The 17915-nt window shown below is 41.0% G+C and overlaps 1 protein-coding gene across 8 annotated transcripts in view; it reads left to right on the plus strand.

The window, feature by feature from the left end:
* Window positions 1–17570, plus strand: part of LOC144288936 (protein lifeguard 2-like) — a 34660-nt gene extending 17090 nt beyond the window's left edge. For 4 of the 8 annotated variants that reach the window (XM_077857012.1, XM_077857013.1, XM_077857010.1 and 1 more), the window contains 3 exons: window positions 2070–2117; window positions 10275–10335; window positions 17380–17570. In XM_077857012.1, the coding sequence (XP_077713138.1) occupies window positions 2070–2117; window positions 10275–10335; window positions 17380–17558 (288 nt within the window). In that variant the 3' untranslated portion in view covers window positions 17559–17570. Of the gene's footprint in view, window positions 1–1396; window positions 1532–2069; window positions 2118–6346; window positions 6874–10274; window positions 10336–10390 lie in introns of those variants that run through there. The other 4 variants (XM_077857017.1, XM_077857014.1, XM_077857015.1 and 1 more) reach the window with 4 other exon arrangements.
* Window positions 17571–17915: the final 345 nt, after the last annotated feature.

The raw sequence follows: 17915 nt of genomic DNA on the forward strand, positions 1-17915 counted from the left end.
GTGGGGGTGAACAGGGCAGGTCAGATTCCTTCTGTACATGGGTGCTGCCTGTTTGAAGTGCTAGCAGTAGAGACATGGGCTTTTTCAGACTTTCCCAACAGCAGCCTAGAGGAGGCTCCTTATTTTCCAATTCAGCTTAGCTTGCCTGCCTTCCTTCGTTCCTTCCTTCCCTCCTGCCCTCCCTCCTTCCTTCCGTATCTTCATTGACTTCTTACGAGATATCAGACAGCCTGTGGTTTTTCACATAGGCATTATATTTAATTCTCATGACCTTCCTGAAAAGTACATATGCCATCTATTGTATAGATAAGAAACCAGGCTCTGAAAAATTAAATAATTCATCCAGGTTCACACAGGGAGTAAGTGGTAGGAGCAGGATCAAAGCCGCATCTGTGTGGAGAGTGCCATCCATGCTCTCTGTAGCACAGCGCACCATCTGGGGATGGAGGCTGGAGGGGGTGTGAGAGGTAGAGGCATAGCATCTGGCCCTGCGGCCTGCCTGTCATCGGCACCTTGTGTGGAGACCCCATGGGCAGCCAGCTCCACTGAGGACTGGCTTGGGGCCTGTGACCTTTTGATTCCAGCCCTAGGGCAAGCTTGGCCCAGTTGCTGAATCCAAGAATTTCTTTGGTAACAAGTAGACTGGTTAAGTGATCTTCAGACATAAGCACCCGTTCCACCTGAATTGGTTTAGCTTTATGAATGACCATATAGATTTATAGTGAGGGAAATAGCATCTATACTTAATTTAATGTATTTAATTCATTTATTTTTAGCATCTGTATTTTAGAGATAAACTCAGATATCACAAAGACGTGCCTTAGAAGGCCACACAGCTCTTCGCTTACAATTATGGATGGTAGCTCGGATATTGGTAGTAATAATCCAAACATTCATTAGGTTGGTTCCATAGGCCTTTGCAATACCATTGATGTGCAGTTAGGAAACTGTGTTTCCTACAAGATAGATGAACCCTAGTTCCCACTGTAAATTTCCTTCCCCAAATATCTACAATATATATAGTCTTACACAGGCATTTAAAAGGAAGACTTTGACAGAACCTTGTTGTAAGTATACATGCTTGTTTGACTTTGGCAATTTTGAATTCTTCAGATCCAGTAATCAGGCATTTTCTTACTATTAGCTCAGTCCAGAAACACTGCCCCTCCCACACTGTGTCACTGACTCCTGATTTGTATCCTTCACCAGGAATCTTCCCTGGTTAGCAGAATGCTCTGTCCATTCATCTAGGATGGGCTTTCTTGTCCTGAAGAGTGAATGGCATTATTTTTCTTACATGTTATGCACTCCTGCCTTATCTTTTTCCCACATAGAGCCAACCCCTTTGGCATTCAGATCAGTCTCATATTCTGATAAGGGCTGTTTTGGTTGCAAGGAGGAGATACTGCACAGACTAGCCAGAAGCAAAGACCCAGGGATGTTCATGGAGTTCCTAGGTGGGAAGAAGCGACCGGACTCACAGAAATGGAAATCCCACCTTCCTCTCCTGGGCTGAGTTGATGGGCCACCTCTGTATGGTAATAGCTCCAGCACTAGTTCATGATACAGTGGCCCCTGGGAACTGGTTTCTGACTGGCCAGTGCATCATCTGCTTGGTCCCAGTCACATACAAGGTTTCTCATCAGTCAAGAGAGTCACTGCTGTTGGAGCGGATGTCTTCCACCTCTTGTCAATCAGCTCTAGCTAGGGTGCACGAGGGTCCCTATTTTCCCAGAGTTACCTGTTCCAAGAACTGAATGTAGGGGCAGATGCCATAGGAGGGCTATGTGATGGCGCAAAAAGTGAAACATATCTAGTTTGGTCTACCTGCCCTGCCACGCATGAGATGTTTAACACTTGATAAAACTGTTTTGGCAAGGGTAGTTTTCATTTGTTTCCTGAATGGAATTGAGTGGGTGCTATTTGACCACTATGTTCAAAAAGATGAATTTCCCCACAGATTTGCCTTTCCTTAATATTGGATCCTTATCTAACAGCAGTGACCCAAGTGAGCCCTTTCATTATTCCAAATCTTGTTCTTAATATGCAATTGTTTCTTCTCTTTGCAGTGGTTGCATCTGTTGTATGCTGGACTTGGAACTATAGTCTTCTCACTTGTAAGTCCATCTCTCCCTCACCCTGACAAAGCATATGGTATGTGCCTTGACAGGGCCGCTAAGCCCATGCTAGGTCCAGAGTCAAGTAGCTTGACTATTCCCCTCCTGTGCCTCCTTTCCTCTTTTCATTCCTTCTCCTTTTTCTTTATAAAGACAATTTTTAGAGCTTTTTTAAGTTCACAGTGACACGGAGAGGAAGGTATCCCCTCGGCCCCATACCTGCGTGGCCTCCCCCATGACCAATACCACCCACCAGAGCCATACGTTTGTTACACTGACAAACCCACACTGACACAGTATAATCACCTGAAGTTTACATTAGCCTTCACTCCTGGTGTGGGATGGTCTATGGGTTTAGGTAAACATACACTGACTCCTTCCATCATTACGATGTCATAGAGTATTTTTCACTGTTCTAAAAATCCTTTGTGTTCCATCTCTTGATCCCTCCCCTATGTCCACCCCCTGGCAACCCCTGATCTTTTTCCTGTTTCCAAATTTTGCCTTTTCCAGAACGTCCTATAGTGGGAATCATAGAGTCTCTAGCAGCCTTTTCAGAATGGCTTATTTTACTTAGTGAGGTGAACTTCAGGTTCCTGTATGTTTTCTTGGCTTGATAGTTCATTTCTTTTTAGTGCCGAATAACATTCCATTGCCTAGATGTGCCACCATTCATGTATCCATCTACCTACTGAGGGGTGACTCATTTGCTCCCACGTCTTAGCAATTTTGAAAAGCTGCTCTAAATATCCATGTCAGGGTTTTGTGTTTTCAAAATCTTTGGGCCCATTTTAAAATCAGACGGTTTGTTTGCTTAACTGAGTTTTAAGAGGTTTTTTTTCTTGTATATTTTGGTAATACTCCTTTATCAGATGTGTGTTTTGCAAATACTTTCTCCTCTCTATGGCTTGTTCTCTCATTCACTTAACATTATCTTTCACAAAGCAGAAGTTTTGAATTTTAATGAATCCCAGATTATGCATTATTTCCTTTCATAGGTTGTACCTTTGGGGTCATATTTAAAAAGTCATCACCACACCCAAGTCATCTGGGTTTTCTCCTATGTCATCTTCTAGGAGTTTTATAGTTTTGTGTTCTACCTTTAAGTCAGTGATCCATTTTGAGTTAGTTTTTGTGAAGGGTGAAAGGTCTTTTCTAAATTTGTTTTTTTGCATATAGATGTTCAGTTGTTCCAACACCACTGGTTGAAGAGACCGTCACTGCTCCATTGTCTTGCCTTTCCTCCTTTGTGAAATATCAGTTGATTATATTTATGTGGATCTATTTCTGAGCTCTCCAGTCATTCCACTGATCTCTTTGTCTCTTCTCTCACATAACTCTAACAAAAAGGGACACTATGAAGCAAAATGTGGATATTTTTAAGCTGGGTGATAATGTGTGGAATTTATTATTCCATTCTCTCTACTTCTGGGTGTGTTTAGAAATGCCAAAAATAAACAATTAAAAAGAAACCCTAAAACCTAAAATATGTGACCTGATAAAAGCATAAAATGGAATACCATGCAGCCTTTAAAAAAGGATGAACTCGGGGATCCCTGGGTGGCGCAGTGGTTTAGCGCCTGCCTTTGGCCCAGGGCGCGATCCTGGAGACCCGGGATCGAATCCCACGTCGGGCTCCCGGTGCATGGAGCCTGCTTCTCCCTCTGCCTATGTCTCTGCCTCTCTCTCTCTCTCTGTGTGACTATCATAAATATAAATAAATAAATAAATAAAAATAAATAAATAAAAAAGGATGAACTCAATCCATCTCTGCTAAGATATGGAGACCATTATTTTTAAATGAAAAAGCAAAGACAGAACATCTTTTTTTTAGGGCCAGTCAAATTTAACAGTGGGTGAGGCAGATGGTATACCAACTTTATGACCCTAGTGTTAATAAGTTCTGAAGGCTCACTACCATCAGATTAGCCAAGACAGAGCATTCTATATATATGACCACATTAAAAAAAAAGATAAGTGTGTGTGTGAATGACCAACATGACACCGAAGGAGAAGAACAAAGTTGGAGGATTGATGCTACCTGACTTCAAGACTTCTTATGGAGCTACAGTAAGCAAAACAGTGTGGGATGGGAAGGGGGTGATAACCACAAGAGCTGTAGAGGTGAGGCAGGGTGTTACACCAAATGCTCCTGGGGTCTGAATCTCACCCAAGGCTTCCCCATGAGCTGGCTGTGTCTTAGTTGTGTCCTGAGCCTCATTCTCCTTGGGAGGGGAGGGGACAACTGGATCCCAGCTCATCTTACTCTCTCACTTCTCTGTCTACCTTTAAAAACATAATTTAACCTGGGAGGTGCAGTCCTAACCACCAAGACGTGTCTGTAAAATAATTAGAAGTTATTATCCCTCTTATAAGAAGAAATAAGATAAAGTCAGGAGTTCTCAGAGCAGAGGAAGAGAGAAAAGCACTTCTCCATAGAAGTCAGGATGCCAGGGTGATAAATGAAGGCTGGAAGCTCAGCTGCTGGGCAGCCTGTTTTCTAGGGTGATCAACTGTCCTGGTTTGCCTAGCACTGAGGGGTTTCCAAAGACACACAAAGTCCTGGACAAACTGGAATGATTGGTTACCCTAGCTTATTCCACATCCCCCCAAAGTTGCTAGAATCAGTCATAGGGAGGGGGGAGAAGAGGGAAGAAGGGACTCAGTGATCCAGGTGAGGCACCTGCTTTGGCATCCTGCCCAGCCTTGGGTTCGACTTCCTTCTCCACCATTTGCCACAGTGTGATCTTGCCTTTTGGGAGGCTCAGTTAATCTCCCCTCCCTCTACTGGGTTGATCACATATTACATGAGGGATATCTGTAATGAGCTGGCATGAAGGTACCCAGGAGGTGCCCACTTCCTTTCCTCCCTCTCTTCTCTCCTTTCCTCCTTATTCTTCCAAGTTTGAGTGGCAACCAGGGTCCACGGAGAGTTGGTACCTGAATTACTTGAGATGGGTCTTACTGAAGTGGATATTGTTCTAAATGAATTATTTTATTTATTTGTTTTAAATTATTTTAAAGTTTAATTAAATTCAATTAATTAACATATAACGTATTATTAGTTTCAGAGGTAGAGGTCGGTGATTCAGCCGTCTTATATAACACCCAGGGCTCATCGCATCACGTGATCTCCTTAATGTCCATCATCCAGTTGCCTCGTCCCCCTGCCCCATTTTTTCCCCTGCTCCATTTTTTTAAAAAAAGATTTTATTTATTCATGAGACACAGAGAGAGAGAGAGAGAGAGAGAGAGGCAGAGACATAGGCAGAGGGAGAAGCAGGCTCCACGCAGGGAGCCTGATGTAGGACTGGATCCCAGATCTCCAGGATCACACCTTGGGCTGAAGGCAGGCCCTAAACTGCTGAGCCACCCGGGCTGCCCCCTGCCCCATTTTTCAAGCATCCTTTAAACCCCAAGAATTCTCTATAGTGCCAGAGTTGATCTGTCTGGTGGGGCTCTGTGGCTCTACCTCACAGCACTAGATTCTTAGTCTAGAGTTGACATAAAGAAGTTAGGGGCCACTTATTTTCTTTTCCTCCTCTAATGTACTCATGTTGCCTGGGGCTGCTTACCTGGCAACAAACACAAGGGCAAGAGGGCTCTCTGACTTTTTTCTCCATGTGTTAGGAGCTCATAATCTTACCTACTGTAGCTGAGCTAAAACATTTAATTTGGGAACTATTTAACCATATACAAATCCTATCTTCTCCTCCTTCTATTTTGAAAATACCAGCATCATCTTAAGCCATCCCATTGTCAAGGTTTGAAAAATGCTATCATCCGAAGCTCTAAGAGCTCTAAGAACTCAGAATTATTGCTGTGTGTGAATCTAAATGTCAGGGGCTATCTTTATTTTCATTCTTTTTTCAGCAAGAACATGTGGGAAATTCACCAAGACAGAGAACTTTGTAGTTTATCTCTGTCCAATCTTCCCACCTGTCCACCTTATTGACTAAAGGCACAAAGGTTTCTGGATTTGGACAGCAAAAGAAACCTTACAGATTTGATCCCACTGGCATCAGGAGGATGAAGCACTTGCTATAATAGATAGAAGACACACTTGGGGACATAGTGAATGGTTGAGGCTGTAAAAAGAACGTATATAATCACAAACTGACTTTCTGCCATATATTTACTAATGCTAAAATATTTTCCAGATAATTTAGGATACCTATTTGATAGACATGTACAATTTAGGTAGCTAATTCTTCTTTCTTTTCTTTAAGTACTTGGTGATGGATGTGCAGCTCATGGTGGGAGGGCGCCACCATCACTCTGACCTGGACCCTGAAGAGTATGTTTTTGCTGCTCTGAACATCTACTTGGACATAATCAACCTTTTCCTTTTTATTTTGCAACTGGTTGGACTGGGACGGTAGTCATATGACCAAGACTAGTTCATGTCGAAAAGAGGGAAGGAGGGATGCCTGCGGAATGTTGCCAGGCTCCGACATGTGGAGGTTACCACTTCATAAGCCTTTTATTAAAAAAATTTTTTAAATACTTATTTTTTGGTCAAATGAAGCCAAGCATTCAGTAGATGGTAGCTGTAGCTATGATATATTTAGTTCTGTTGTCACATTGCAAAACTTTCTGGGGGACATTTCTGATTTTTATAAATTCAAAAGATGACTATCATAATTATATACTAACAAACATTTGTAAGTTGTCCATAACATTGTTGAAGTTTTCCAGGCATTCTTTAAAGCTGTAAACATCTCTGTACATGAATAAATTTGATTACAGAAATCTATATTTACCCATTCTCTTCTCTTGGACATTCTGGAATATTTTGGCATCTGACTTTTTTTTTTTAAGATTTTATTTATTTATTCATGAGAGACACACACAGAGAGAGAGGCAGAGACACAAGCAGAGGGAGAAGCAGGCTCCATGCAGGGAGCCCGACGTAGGACCCGATCCCGGGTCTCCAGGATCACACCCTGAGCTGAAGGCGGCGCTAAACTGCTGAGCCATCCAGGCCTGCCCTGACCTTTTTTTTTTTTTTTTTTTTAAGAGTAAGAAAACGAAAGAATCCTGCCTTTTCTCTGTATTTTAGGGTCAGACTGAAGAGAATAACAGCATCTACCTAGTAGGGGTTAGAGAGAATTAACAGAGTTAATGTACATATGGCTCAGGGTAGAGTGTTAGCTATATTGTCACTGTCCCACCTATATTTCTGGGCTTAACTCACTGACCACCTCCCCTGATTGTCTGGGACAACTAAAACAATTATTTTAGTTGTGATGAAACACACATAACAAAATTTACCATCTGAACTATTTTTAAGTGTACAGTTCAGTAGTGTCAAGTAACTACATTCACAATATTGTGCAACCAATCTCCAAAATGTTTTCATTTTGCAAAACTGAAATTCCATACCCATCGATCAATAAGAAGTCATTTTCCATGACTTATTTATATACAGATCTTATATAACTGGTTCGATTATGTTCCTGAAGGTCATAGATTAGACAGATCTTTATACCCTTCCTGGAGTCTCATATCTTGTGGGTGTGAGATGCTTGATGAGAAAATTTGCACTGAGATATAAAAGTTCATACTTTCAAATCCATCCAAAGGAATCTATGGCTACACCTGTTTCTAATTCCAAGTGTTGGTCCAAGTGCTTGTCCTAGCAGGAAGCACGCAAATCACATCTGCAGGATGAGCAAAGGCATGAAGCAGGCCCACTGCCGGAGTTCTTCAGGTAGTTCAGGGAGGGAGCTGGAGAGAGAGTTTTATGTAGACGGGTGGTTATACCAGATGATGGAGGACCTCAGCTTTCAGGCTCAGGATTTCAGGCCTTCATCTTGCTTACAGTATCATGGTGAAGGCACCATTTTATGAGAATTGGTCTGGTCATTGTGGGTGGGTTAGGATAGGGAAGGGAGGTGTAAGAGAGGAAGGCTGTATGAGAGCTAATGCAGTCATACACACTGAAGGCACAAAAGGACAGACCTGGGATGATGAATGGGGTACAATGAGTCAATCACATGTGATTGTGATAATGGACATAAAAAACTGATGGAAGTTGATGTCTGATTGGATGACTCTTCAGGACAGGGGAGAAATAGGGATGTCTCACATTTTACTGTGGTTTATTGTCACTTACTAAAAGTAATCTTAAGAAAGTGGGAAATGGCTTGGGGAGTTGTAATGTGAAAAAGTAGGTTTAGATATTTTGAATATGTGGAAACAGAGGAAATATTAATCTGGCAGTTTTAAGAGTGGGAGCTTGGGGCTAGCGGTAACTGGGGGGCCGTGGTAGGTGAGAAGTGAGGCAGGGAGAACAGAACAGTCAGGGATGACATAAATAGGGAAGTCCAAAGACCAAATTCCAGAAATGCCCACAATGAGAAGATGGTAGGAAGAGAAAGAATGTGGGTCACAAAAACAACAGTGGGAGCATAACACTCTGGAGGCCAGTAGAGCCCTTCAGGAAGGTGTTGCTGAGGTGTGGGTGTAATTCACTTAGGGCTTCGGTGTCCCAGATCCTTGAGGATACACAACGCTGTTTCATTAAACCTACACCAAAAGGTCAAGGCACAATAAAACCAAGAGTAAGCCCAATGGATTTAACAAAGATTGGATCACTGATCTGGAAGGGCAGCAGGGAGGACAGAGTCCAGACTTCATGGAGGCAGGAATGGTTTTTGTAGAGGGGGAGGCCAGATGCTGGACAGAAGTCTGGTTGCTTCACCTCTGGAAGGAGAGGAACAGCAGGCGCAGGTAAACATGGTGCATTTTTTACTTTCTGGCTTATCACTTTCCAGGACAGGGGACATTTTGGGCATGTTTGAAGGCAGAAGGAAATGAAGGTGCTAGAAATGGAGAAAAATCTTAGTGAGTAGGGCTAGGAGAGGGATGGCCTTAGACGGGCCCAGGGCCCTTTATTCCAAAACTGGAGAGAAGAACTGGAACATTTCCCTTTGGTAGTCTCTTTAGAGATGGAGGAAAGATGTGAAGCAGAGGAAGTAGGGTCTGCAGAACCCATGCTGAAGGGATCAGGACTCAAACAACAGTAGAGGAGGTTTGATCTGGTTGCCAGGGGTAGTGCATGCAGAGTCAGCCTGGGAGGACTGGGAAAACTTCCTCATTTATCGAAAGTATTAGAGAAAAGAAGGCTGTGAATGAGTAAAATGTGCTTCTCCAAGTTGACACAAGCAAGAGCAAAGAGTTCTAGTTTGGGAAACTTTCAAACGACAGTGGATTATAATTCTGTGATGACTGTGGATCATGATAGCATAATTCTTTCATCATCAATCTGAAATGGATCAATTGGCCAGAGGTTTAGATTGAGGTGAACACTGTACAGTCTTTTTAACGCTATGACATTGCAAATTAGACAAATAGAAGAAAGTAAAATAAAATCAAATTGAAAAATCAAGGCTGTGGGAATAAAAAGCTTATTGGGGCAGGAAGTTTGATTCCTTTCATCAAGGAGGTTAGGTTTGGTTCTCCGGGGGTCCAAAGTTCATCATAAAGTAGGCTAATGTGGAATTGAAGTGAACTTGCCTGGGCAAAATAATTTGCAATTCCCACCCATTTTTTTTTATTTCTAATTTTTATTTTTTTATTGGACTTCAATTTGCCAACATATAGCATAACACCCAGTGCTCATCGTGCCAACTGCCCCCCTTTGGTGCCCTTCACCCAGTCACCCCAACCCCCTGCCCACCTCCCTTTACACTACCCCTTGTTCGTTTCCCATGTTTGGTCACCCTCAGTGATATTTTCACTCATTTTCTCTCCTTTCCCTTTATTTCCTTTCATTAATTTTTATATTCCCCAAATGAATGAGACCATATAATGTTTGTCCTTCTCCGATTGACTTATTTCACTCAGCATAATACCCTCCAGGTCCATCCGCGTCAAAGAAAATGTCCCACCCATTTTCTGCTAGGACCAGACATTTGTCTTGAAGTTTTCCAGGGATTCCTTTCTATCCTAACCATTGCTTTAGAATCTATCTGCCAGTTCCCTGTCTCCTAAAGGAAACTGGGTGCCAGTAGGGGCAAATTTTGAGTGAGCTGAACCTTCAAAGTGCAATTATGAAATTCTTGGTGCGGGTGTATGTCTGTCAAATTGCTGCAAGCCGAGTCCCAGACACCTAGAAGACCCTCGCCCATCCTCCCCCATCTTTTTCCACAGCAATTGGAGAGATGGAGAGATGCAGGACTGAGAGGAGCGGGAGATGACACTGGATTTTATGGTCAGTTAAAATATCCTGAGGTTTGCTGAACCAAATTCCTCCATCTTCTTTCCAGTGATTCTAGGACTCAGAAAGCTACCACTCATACAGAGGGAGGTTCCTGATGTTCATGAGGTTAACCTGTTACTGCCACAGAGGTTGAGATGCCCAATGTGGGGAAAGCTTTGCTGGAGAAAGAAAACAGACTGAGCCTAAATCAGAAACTATGCAATAAATAAACAACAAACATAGAATAACTTTGAATGGATCTTGAGCAAAATGAAGATTAAAGGCCATAGGATTTAAAGGAATCTTATGGAGACGTGGGCGGAGGGGGTGGAAGCAAGCCTGCTGTAGAGACAGTGCTTATGGGGAAAATATTATTAAGATGTTAAATGCCCGGGTGCCTTCTCCTAATACAAACATTATACATATGGATAGTTCATTTATACCAGAGTTCAGAAAACTAAGGCCCTTGAGCAAATAAAGTTTTATTAGAACACAGCCACAGCCATTCATTTACTCACGGTCTAGGAATGCTTTTGTGCTACAACAGCAGAATGGAATAGTAGCCTCCGAGACCATTTGGCCGGCAAAGTCTAAAATATTTACCACCTTGATTTTTACAGAAAAAGTCTGCCAACTCATTTACACAATTAAAATGTTAATGTCCTAATAGATGAATTGACAAGTGCAGTGTGTTTGAAGTAATATTATTGAAGTATAAAAGCTATTATAAATTGCTTTGGGAGGTATGTTTTTGGGAACTACCAGATAATTGAATTTTTGAGAATTCTGCTATACATAGATGGAGGGAGTGCTTCTATTTTCTCTCACAAATACAGCACCTGGCACGTCCAGGAAATTTTTGGTTTCAAGTTCTATAGAACTGACTCTACAGAAATCATTATAATTCATAATAATAATATAGTAATTATATAGAGTAAATTCTATGTCAAGCAATCTATTTGTTCCCAGGGATTTGTGTCTGACCCCCTTCAAGTATCTGCCATGAGAACAAGAAGGGGTTCTTTCTAGCAAGGATGATTGTACAGGGTAGGATGGGGGAAATTAGATGGCCTCTCTAGAATGATTTACCATAGAGCTTTGTTTCTAGATTTAACCGAATTTACAGATCTTGAGAAAGACCTTTGAATTTTAAATGGTCACCATTGTTTCAGATTAGCCCTACCTCCACTGCTTTAGTAGAGCTTCTTAATGTGTTTGTAATCTGATTACTAACTGGCAAAGTCCTGAAGATGGGTATAACCCCTGAAATATGAGCAAGGGACTTTAAAGGGACTTTAAAGCCACTTAGCAAAAAAATCTGGGAGGACCCTCTAAAGCTCCTGGGTCTGGATACATTAGCAAACATTACCATGTGTACCCCTGCCAAAGGCTTTGATACCAAAGTCATGGTGAATTAATTCCATGAAAGAAGGACATTCAGCTGAGAAGCTTGAGGTTTTGCATACTCTTGGCATCAAGAAAACCTTCCTGCATATAATAGGGACAGGCTGGCTGATTTCTTAAGTTTCTCCTGTCCCAGCACCACATCAGGCATTTCCATTGGGCATCTACTGTATGTGTCATTACATAGTGGTGACTTGATTGTCACATCCATGACAATCTTTTTAGTTCTGCATTTAGTAAGGACCCTAAGCCACATCTCTTGGCATCAGTCTGCCTGATGAGATTAATTTATTCACAGTATTAGTGATTTGTCTTTTGTGAAGAGTTCCCAGTTCGAAAATCTGTCAGGAGTGGTCTCAAATCCAATGATGTGTAGCAGCTTTGTATATCAACTTAAAATGTCCACAACAGGGTAGGGGTAGCTTACAGGACAAGAAAGAAGAGAATCCATAGAAGAATTCAGGTTGTACTTTCTAGAATGTCCACAAATGCGGGGCTATCTATAATTTACTTTTAACTTCTGTTCTTGTTTTATCCCAAATGGGTATTGCCTCCTCTAGCTCTAGGCGTGGTTCAATGAGCACATGCATCTCTCTACATACAAACGGGTCTTGGTGAAACTACTCATGTCAAAGGCTCTTGTACAGTTAGCCTTGTTTTGTTTTGTTCTGTTTTTAAAATGAGTATGCCACTTGGTACTCAAGAGGCTCAAAATAATGTCAAAAGCCAAAATATGGTGGCATCCACTTGACACTGCTGTCAAGAACAAATGGTGGTAGTTTCAGTATATTTGCGTAATGAAAGTCCTTGAAACAAATCCACTGCTGAAGATCTCATCTTGTTGATGGTTCCCAAGTTGCAGCACTACTGACAGCTCCTAATGCACTAAGATAAACTTTTCTTTATCTGATTGTTGCTATAAAGATGCAGTCAGCAAACTACAGCTCGCATGCCAAATTTGGACAGCTGTCTTTTTTTTTTAACTTTTTATTTTGAAATAATTACTGATTCATAGGAAGTTACAAAGAAAATGTAGAGAGGCCCTGTGTACTCTTTACCCAGTTTCCCCCAATGGTATTTACATAATGCCCAATATCAGAACCAGGAAACTGTCATTAGTACAAGATGTACATAGAGTTCTATGTGACTATCTACACACATGTAGATTCATGTAGACAGCATAATCAAGATAGACTATTCCATCACCACAAATGTGTCCCTTGTGCAAGCCTTTAGAGCCACACAGCCCCTTCCTGCTCCCCTATCCCTAGCCCCCTGATAACCACTAATTTGTTTGCATCTCTATTTTGTCATTTCAAAAAAATGTTGCATAAATGGAATCATACAGTAGGTGACATTTTGAGATTGGCTTTTTTTCCCACTCAACATAATGCCTTTGAGATCCATCCCAGTTGTTGCAAGTCATATCAGTTGCTCATTCACTTTCATTGCTGAGTCAGATTTCATTGCATGGAGGGACCACAGTTAGCCATTCCTCTACTAGTGGACAATTTGGTGGATTCCAGTTTTTGGTTTCTACAAACGAAGCTGCTATGAATAATTATGTACAAGTTTTTATGTGGACATGTTTTTTGTTTTCCCTCCAGGAGTGCAAGTGCTGAGTCATATGATAAGTGGATGTTTGGCTTTTAAAGAAACTACCCAACTATTTTCCAGGGTGGTTGTGCCATCTTACAATCCCACTAGCAGTGCTCAAGTGATCCAGTTTCTCTACATGTTTGTCAGCATTTGGTATTGATGCTGTTTATTTTAGCCAGTTTTATAGGCATGTTGTGTGTCTTATTGTGATTCTAATTTGCATTTCCTGGTGGATAGTGATGTTGAACTTTTCACATGCTCATTTGTTAGCCATGATCTTCTTGAGCAAAATGTCTCTTCATGTCTTTTGTCCATCTTATGTTGGATTGTCTTTTATGGTTGAGTTTTGAGATTTCTTTATATATTTTAGATAATTGGTTTGCAAATCTCCTCTCGGTCTGTAGTTTTTCACCTTCACAAGGGTCTTTTGCACAGTGCTAAATTTTGTTGAAGTCCAGTTTATCAGTTTTTCTTTCTTTTCTTTTTTTTTTTTAAGGTTCATGCTTTTGGTATCAAGTGGAAGAATTCTTTGCTTAATCTGGATCATGAAGATTTTCTACTTATGGTTTTCTTTTCCTGAAAGTTTTATATTTGCATTTAAACTTATGATACATTTTAAATTTTATGTACAATGTGAGGTTTAAGTAGAGGTTCCTATTTTTGCCTGTTTTGAAACCAATTGTTCCAGTACCATTTGTTGAAAAAATTATCCTTCCTCTATTGTTTTGTACCTTTGTCAAAATCAGTTGATAATATTTGTGTGGGGCTGGTTTTTATTCTCCATCTTCTGTGGGTCTACATGTCTGTCCTTCCACCAGTATCATAGACTTGACTACTGTAGTCTTGAAATTGAGAATGATTCCTCCCACTCTATTTTTTTCTAAATAGTTTTTAGCTATTTTAGTTCCTTTGCCTTTCCATATACATTTTAAAATTACGTTATCTATAGCTTACAAGAAAAATTTGCTGGGACTTGGTAGAAATTGCTGCCAAGCAACTGAACCAAGTGCAGGCATTCTGTGAACTGAGACCTCCACTAAGCCAGTGGCTGCTTCAGATAGTGAAGTTGGACTCAAAATATCTCCTGAAGGGATAATTACTAATTTTTTAAAAAAGATTTTATTTATTCACCACACACACACAGAGGCAGAGACACAGGCAGAGTGGGACTCAATCCCAGGTCTCCAGGATCACGCCCTGGGCTGAAGGTGGCGCTAAACCGCGGAGCCACCCAGGCTGCCCTAATTTTTTTTTCATGTAAAATTGAGATACTGCCATAGTCAGGCTAACTGCACTCTCAAATATACCTCTTCTAACATCATTTCTGTTTGACTTGCAAGGCCAGCTGGGCCCATGTTAATTTTCTAAGTACAGCTGACTCACTCCAAATTGGAGATGTCATACCAATGAGTCATAAGGCCTCCATGGGTCAGGCTTTCAGTTTCAACAAGAGTCTAGGAGCCTGTCAAGAGTGGAATTCCTCCAAAATGAGTGTACTTGGTGGCTGCATCAGGTAGGTGGCAATGTTGTGCTGGGAAATGGCCTGAGTTCCTTAACCAAGACAGCTTTCTCTTTCTCCTTCTGGGCCACCTGCTCTGTGTACACTTCTGCATTTGAACAGTGTCACGACTGCTTGCAGTCCAACCAAATCAACTTCCAAAGTTTTTGGTCCACCCAAAGCTCTCGATCAAAAAGCAAGGTTCTTGTCGTGGATACCATTTATGTTTGGGGACTCCTTGATTCAGCAGCTCTATCTGCCTTTCAGGTAGTCACAGGAATTGCTGATTCCCTGTCGTGAAAATATTCCTCTGCCTGCCTGCAGGAGTCACTAACCATCAAGGCACCATTTGGGCAGCTTGTTTGAATCCTAGCTTTTGTGGCTAAGCCTGTAAACTTCTGTTCAGTAATATGTAGGATGGGGGGAACCCTTCCTCTCCCCCTCACCCCTCATCTATCACTTGAGGGAGAGCATGCACGAACCAGAGATTCCACGGAGTCTTAGATTCCCAAATCTGGCCCATGGTTCCTCTTCCAAAAAATCATGTCTCTGGCTGCATTCCATCCCCATCGCCAAAACTGTCAGGTCTGGGATTTGATTTTACCCTATCATTAAGAACCAGTGAGTTGGCCTGTCAGTGTACCAAGGATGCTGACAGAAGACACGTGACTAAGACTCTTGGGTTAGAGGCCAAGGATTTCATTTAGCATTCGTGACACAGCCTGCAGAATGAACATCAGCATGTTTGTGGGGGTTCCCCTTGTCTCTAATTCCACAGGGGTAATGCAATGGGCCCAGACAGATGTTAAACATGCAGCTGAGAAACACTGTGGGGGGACCAATCCGCTGTTTTTACAGCATACCTACTCCCTATCCTCAAGGGCACTAACTACATAGATCCTGAGGAATACCCAGGCAAACTGTCAATCAAGACCCAGCAAAGTGTGTAGGCGCAGAAGAGGTGCAAGAGAACTGGGCTGTCCTGTCTGACAATTAGCCTTTCCTGTAATGTGTTTTGTTTATTCTTTCATCTATCTCTCATGCTCTCTGTAAACTATTGCCTTGTCCAGGTGAGGCCCTTGTGCAAGATCTGGCTACAGAATGATATACAGCCTAATCTAGAGTATCTTCAAACCATAGTTTCAAAGACCGAAGAAGGATAAGCCCTCTTAAAGTTTGCCGGTCACTTAGTTTGTCAGCCACCTGTCAGTCCTAGGTGGAAGAGAGGGCTAAAGGAAACTTTTCTGGTCCATCTTTCTTTAAGAACTATGACTACTGCCAGTTCCTAAGATAAGGACAGTCACTTAATAGTCTAGAAAGAGCCACTTCTATTTTTCTAGAACAAAATCTCCTATTGCGGTGAAAGGGTGGTGACAGACAAGGCAGTAACATACTTACTAAGGAGAAGGCCCAGTGATTATGTTGATGGTCCAAGGCTGAGATGATACAACTCAGTTCCAGTGCAGAGCACATGATAATTTTTTTCCTCTGGAGTTTTTATTTCAGCCTTAAAAAAACTCCCCAAATTGGTTATTTAGATTCCAAGATTTTACTCTTCAGAGATACACTAATTATAGCTGTTTTAAAATTACAAGCAAACTTCATGAAGTCTCAGGTTTTAATTCATGACAGGTAAACAACAATATTTGAGGACTAAAAGAACAAAAATGAGATCAGCAGCTGCAATAAATAACATTTGAATAATTCAGCAGATGGACATTAGTGGTTAAGCTTCAGATCCACACAATGAAAAAGCATAAATACAATGACATGACTAAGTGGTTATCATTGGCAGACCCCACGAAACCTGAAGCTCAGATGCAAAGGGCTGTTTTGGTGACTCAGAAGGGACAGTATAATAAAATGGTGGTGTTTCTATTCATATGGCATCAAAACTTTTTCCTGTCTTAAGTGACTTCACAAGATACCTTGAAATTCTATCTTTTTCTGTGTGTTTCTACTGGGAATTTCAAGAAAAAATCATAACACTTTTCTCCTGAAAGCTAGACTGAGGAAAATAAAAGGAGCACTGAAGTCACAGTGTTTTAGAGCATTGTCATGCAGTGTTTTGGAGTTTATCTTTGGGGGATAAAATAGGAAGTGGGCTAGTGTAAAAAATATTAGGCACTAATCAATTACATATAAGAACCAAATTAATCCCATTATATCAGAGGGAATTTAATCTGAAGAAAATCAGCTTCCTGACTTGGTTAAAACAAAGTCTATAATGTAATGAGACAAAAGTGAAGTAGTTTAAGTAATAAATGTTTAATCAAAGAATTTTACATATTATTAACAGCATTCATTTGGCCAAACATCTACACGTTTGTAGAATCCTACTGTATATAAAGTGGGAATGTATCAAGTATAGACTATGAAAGTGCAAATAACAAGTCAAGGTTAGAGTAATTTTTTTTTTACATTATAAAATTAACTTGTTTACAAAATAGGCTTTGCCAAACTTTATTTCTGAATTGTAAAGTCAATGACTGTGTTGTTTTTAAAATATGTACCAAGGAAATACAAATTGAATAATGATCATTTTTCATGCTCAGGAGATAACGGCACAGAAAGAAAGGGTACTGCACAAGGTGCAAGGAGCCAGGACCCATCCCATACACTGTCTTCACACAAAGCACGCTTTCTCACCTTATTGCAGCTTTGCAAGACGCCTCAATGGGATACAAAGACTCTCTCTATTGAAAAATTACAACTTGGTCTAAAAACTGATTGATGTCAATATTTTTTAATCCAAAATAAACTTGTAAAAAAAATCCTTTAATGGACTGTTTCAGTTTAATTATACAGTAATACACTGTAGACAAAGTTAGGATTTTCCCCAACTAATTTAATGGGGATTAATAGGGATGTTTCTGATAAATTGGGGAAATAAAAGCTAATGTGGACCTTTGATATCCACGACATAGGAGCAAATTCACAAACAGTTTATTCTAAGGGAACCTGGGGGGAATGTTAAGTACTCTAACAGAATGTCCTAGCCATATGAATTCAAAGGATGAGAATTTCAAAAGCAGGTTTTGGAGAAAAAAAATCAAAAACCGTAATCACAACTCACGTGGATATCAATATT

Source organism: Canis aureus, chromosome 18, assembly GCF_053574225.1.
Source record: "Canis aureus isolate CA01 chromosome 18, VMU_Caureus_v.1.0, whole genome shotgun sequence".
Taxonomy (NCBI): Eukaryota; Metazoa; Chordata; class Mammalia; order Carnivora; family Canidae; genus Canis; species Canis aureus.